Raw genomic sequence first — 5,068 nt, forward strand, 5'->3', positions numbered from 1 at the left:
AAACCTTTTTTTTTTTTTTTTTTTTTTTTTTAAACTATGGTTGGTGTTAAACCCCTAATTCTGAACCCCACCCTTGTTCCTGCCACCCAGGGCCTGGCAGAAGGGTTCCATTTACATTATGTAAAACTTGTGTCAGTAAAAACATGGAAGTAAAACATTCTGGGAGTGTCTCAACAGGGCAATGAAAAGGCAGCATAACAGGAGAGAGATTTACTCTCCCAGGTCCCATGGCTGTCCCTTGGGGTTACTGTCACACATGAGCAGAACTGGAGACAACACTGCACATGTAGAAGGGTTTGGTTACCATGAAGTTTACTTCATATTATCTAGAGTTTTTCCAGGTATGTTTTAAATAGGATGAGCTTTAGTGAAAACACGTGGGTACTACTGAAAGGATGCTGCATTTCAGCTAAAGTGACCATGGCTGCCCTTTTAACTGAATGTGAATAAGTTCCTACTTTGAACTCCTACTGTAATTGCACACGTAGGAAAATGTAAGGGAGCAGTGAGAAATTTAACAGTGGGGTTGCATGTACATTTGTAACCACACATTTCTGTATGCACAATTCTAAAATTAGTGACTTGTGGCTCTTGCTCAGCTAAAGCAAGGTAGTCATTGGTATTGCTAAGGCATGGATAGATTTAGATAATTATGGTGATTATTATTCACATAAAACTAAAGGAGGAAGTGGGATTACATTCGTCCCCAAACAGGAGAAAACTAACAAGGAAGGGCATAAGGGAATAACTGTTCTGTGCAACTCTGAACTGGTATCAAGCATTAGGCAGACCACCAGGGCCCATCCAGAAGTGTCTATCTTCCAGGTGAGCAATCTGTTTGGAGGACAGGTGTCACTGGGGGTTGTTCTCTTCTTCCCTGTCATTAATTTACAGACTTTAGGCACATCATATTGGTACAGGGACCAATAGCCACAGATCTCAAATCAGACAAGAATTACAGTTACAGTTGGAAATATGAAATGCTCTAAACAATCATTTTGAATTAAAATAACTGGAAACCTTTAGATTCACCAAGTGCAACTGTGCATAGGCCAGCCCTCATATATGCAACTCCAATTTGCTGAAGGACAATGTAAATACAAGGGGAGACACAGACAAGAAATTCTCCACCCAGATGAGGCACATGGAAAAATAGTGTATGCAAGTAACATCTGAACTCAGAGCTGCAGAGCAGAGACCTTGCCTACAACTACATGTGTATGTGTACTTAAACTTGAAATCTATGTATACAGTGAAGGGTATTTACAATTACTGTACACTGTTAAGAAGTGAAAAGTTTCATACTAGCAGAGCTCTTTCCAACTGGATTTTGCTTCCAGTATAAATGCAACAACCTGGACCTGGAATCTTTCAGCTACCAGTTTCAAATCTAGCCAACCTGCTAAAAACACAAAATAGGGCAGAACATTGATGGTCTATAAGGGCATGTCTAAGCCTTTTCCAAGGTTCTGGAAACAGTGGAATTTTAAATGAAGTGTTGGATATGACACAAGAGTAGATCTTCCTTTGAATCACTCCAAGAGATCATTGGCTTTCCACCCGCCCCCAGCAAAATAATTTTTTTCTAGCAGCATTGACCGAAGTGTAAAGCAACCTGGTTGGCTTCCATGCATCCGATGGCCTCTTCCAAGAGTGAAAACTCCACGCAGACATAGCCATAGTGGGAACCTGGGGACAGCATTTAAATACAGACGGGAGTCATGTTAGTGTCTTGTAATAAAGAAAGCCACAATTAAACACCCCATTTCTCTTTTCCCTCAATCTCTAACCCTCCTACCACCTCCCCAAAATATGTGCAAGATAAAAAGCAGAGGATCAGTGGCTGATGTCAGATGCTATTCAACTTCATGGTGCTAAGCCGATGTTTTGGTTGAACACAAAGATGGTATTTCCATTTCCCCCTCTGAAACCAGATGACCCGTCCTTAAAACAAGTAATAATGAATCACGTTTTAAAAAAAAAGAAAAAAGAAAGAAAGAAAGAAAGAAAGGCACAGTGATACTGTGTGACAGGTACAGGTTCATAATACTTAGGAAGCACAGCTTGCTCCCAAACAAATATTGATTAATTCAGAACAACTATTGTAGTGCAAATCTAGATAGTATCGATTCCATGCAGCCACCAGCAACTAGTAATTTAATTTAGGTAGTGCCTCAAAGGGAGAACAAAACTACTTATTTGGCTTCTTAACTCTGCTCCTGTAATAACTGCTTGATTTGGAAGTCCTTTGAATTGTGAGTAACATGCACAGAACAGGACGGGAAATTCCAGCCTTTTCTCATTCTGGCTTCTAAGATAAACCCAATGTCTTTCCTATAAATATTTTGGTACACTAACAAAGAAAGGAAGGAGGAAATTACAAGTGAAGCTGTTTTCAAATCACAACAGAAATGCAATGCTTTTAACCTTTTCTGAACAAGCCCTTGCCTCAATCAGAGCAAGAGGGACCCACCTGCCTGTGCTGAAGTATGTCCCATAGGAAAAGTGTAGTGTTAATGTTACTGGAATTATGATTGTCCTAAGAGTCATCCCTGATGCTGAAAGTGACTCCAAGAACAGAAGCTCTGAGGAAAAAATCTAGTAGTAAATGAGGAATTTTTATACCATTCTGATCTTTTGCATCTCCTCCCCCCTCAACCCCCCAGCAGCTTCTTCCAAATTAGCTTGGATGGACACCTTCAAACTGAGACAAGTATGATACATACACTTTGATATCCTTTTCCTGTCACTCTTTGGGGTCAATCAGTAGGATGTGTGCATAGTCACAGATGGTATTTGGGTGGATCACCTCAGCTGAATACTCCAGTTCCTATCCTCCCAAGGGTGGCATTTCCTCCAAAAGTAGCCAAGACTTAAATAACACTCTCTGCAGCATGTCCTAGAGCACCACCATGAAGCACACCCCCACACACATGAAGTTCACGAAGCATGCTCCTTCTCCACACATGCCAAAACCCAGAAACAGTTTAGCTGCTGTTCAACATTGCTGAGCATATGCCAACAATAATAACAGTCAGAGAACCTATACTTCCTCATTCTCAGAAAAGACTCCAACACAGCAGGGGCAAGTGGGTGGGGAATAGCAGCACTGTCCACTTAGAAGAGACACATCAGTCTCTTATAATAAGCCCACATTATGCTCTCCAAACTATTTTAGAATTTTATCTGCTGCTCTGGCCAATTTTGGTTTCCATATTTCTTACATTTTCATGTTTGCGTTTCCTCCATGCTCCACAAACTCTCTGCATTCTATTCTACCTATACGATCCTAATTTTGTGCATTAATTGTTCCAATTAGAGACATGACATGACAACCTGAACCTCCCCTTCTACCTTTTATAGGATTTCCTTTTCCATATATTAGTTCTGCTTTGTCCATGATTTGTATTTGCAATATAATACCATGCAAATATGATTCAGATAAAATTATATATATTTTAAGCTTAGTGAAAAACACACAGACAAGCACAGGACCCCTATTGCATGGAATGAGCAGTATGCAATCATACAGAGCAGTCACCTGGAATTGCAGTAATAAAATCAATTAACGGGAGACAGACTGGCCAAGAAGTCAGCAGAGAAAATGGCAAACTAATGCAGCTGTCTTCCAAACATTGATTCTGCCTTAGTGACATCAGTCACCTTCAAGACATAAGCAGTTTTTGTTTTGTTTTGGAAAGGTGCTGCCATCTGCAGGCAAATTACTCTTGCATTTAGAAGAGTCTATCTAGTTCAATAGCACTATGGCTCACATGATGCATCTGAATGTCCCCTAAATCTACAACTCTAAAGCACACCTCCTCCCTTTTCTTAAAAAAAGACTTGCAAGAGTGGCATGTACCAGCAGGTAAGAGTCTTGATTTATAATCTCAGACACATGGAAAGTTTCAGATACCACATGCACTCCCCCCACCCCCACAAGGAGTGAGATTGTAGTAATTTGCATCTTGCTTCCCCTCTCCTCCACCTTGAGAGGCACTTTGAACTCAACGTTTGGTAGAATGGAATGGAAGCTGCAGATGCTCCGCAGTTACAGATACCCCTCAGGATCTGATCCAATGCCAGATCTGACTATGGTATGGTAAGGAGTAAGATTTGAATGTCATACACACACCGCATGCCCTGGTAATTAAAATGTAAAGCAACCTAATTTTTTGCAGAAGTAGAATCATTTTAAAACAGTAAAGGGAGACATCTGAGAAATATCATGTTCTAGGAGGGGGTTTGGGAGAGAAAGAAGGTGGAAAGTATACAAGTGTTTGAAGAAAAAAAAACTCATGCAGAATTTTTTTTTGCCAGATGTTTAACCCTTCCTCCCTTTTCCCACATCTTGCCTTGTATGTTCAAGAAAGAAACAAAATAAGAAATTCAAAGAAGCGTAGTATATCCCTACAATGCCAACTTATGCCAAGAGGAGGCTTCAGACCAGAAGTTCTGAACAAAGGGACATTCACAGAGATACTCTATGCAGAATGTACTAAGCAAGTTCAAAACCAAGATGAGAACAAAGTTTAGAGTGCGCTATTTCAGACTGATACCATAGACTGGCAAACAGAAGGCTGGGACTGAGATCTCTGTCCTGTTCCCCCTTCACAAATGATATGCACACTTGTTATTTTCAGATTTGCAGATGAGTATTAACATCTGACAGTAAGGAGACTAACCCTTGTCAAAAACATGATAAAATCAAACGGAGGATCTTCCTTTCAGACAAAGCCAGGAAAACTGACTGGAACACACTGCATGCTATTTGAATATATAACTGAACTAAAAACCGTGGCTAAAAGAGATGCTACAGATAAGAACCATGGGGCTCCTACCAAGCCCCTAAAAGCACACAGAATCAATTTGGTTCGATGATGGAGCTTTTATGCATTAAACTACATCACCCCAAAAGCCAGACAATATAACAAAACAGGAATCCAGAAGGTAAAAAATGGCATATATATTTGAGATAAAAAGCATAGTCCACTGGAGAACCACATGGCCTCTTTCACTTGGAAAAAGTATGCTCCCAACCAGTATTGTGTTATAAGCAGCATGACAA

General features: G+C 40.3%; 1 protein-coding gene across 3 annotated transcripts in view; it reads right to left on the bottom strand.

The window, feature by feature from the left end:
• RBM6 (RNA binding motif protein 6) overlaps nt 1-5,068 on the bottom strand; it is a 177,038-nt gene that overhangs the window by 103,488 nt on the left and 68,482 nt on the right. For all 3 annotated transcript variants that reach the window (XM_019505132.1, XM_019505131.1, XM_019505133.1), the window contains exon 6: nt 1,616-1,689. In XM_019505132.1, the coding sequence (XP_019360677.1) occupies nt 1,616-1,689 (74 nt within the window). The remainder of the gene's footprint in view (nt 1-1,615; nt 1,690-5,068) is intronic.

The sequence above is a fragment of the Gavialis gangeticus genome, unplaced genomic scaffold, assembly GCF_001723915.1.
Source record: "Gavialis gangeticus isolate Ggan-Ray unplaced genomic scaffold, GavGan_comp1, whole genome shotgun sequence".
NCBI lineage: Eukaryota > Metazoa > Chordata > Crocodylia > Gavialidae > Gavialis > Gavialis gangeticus.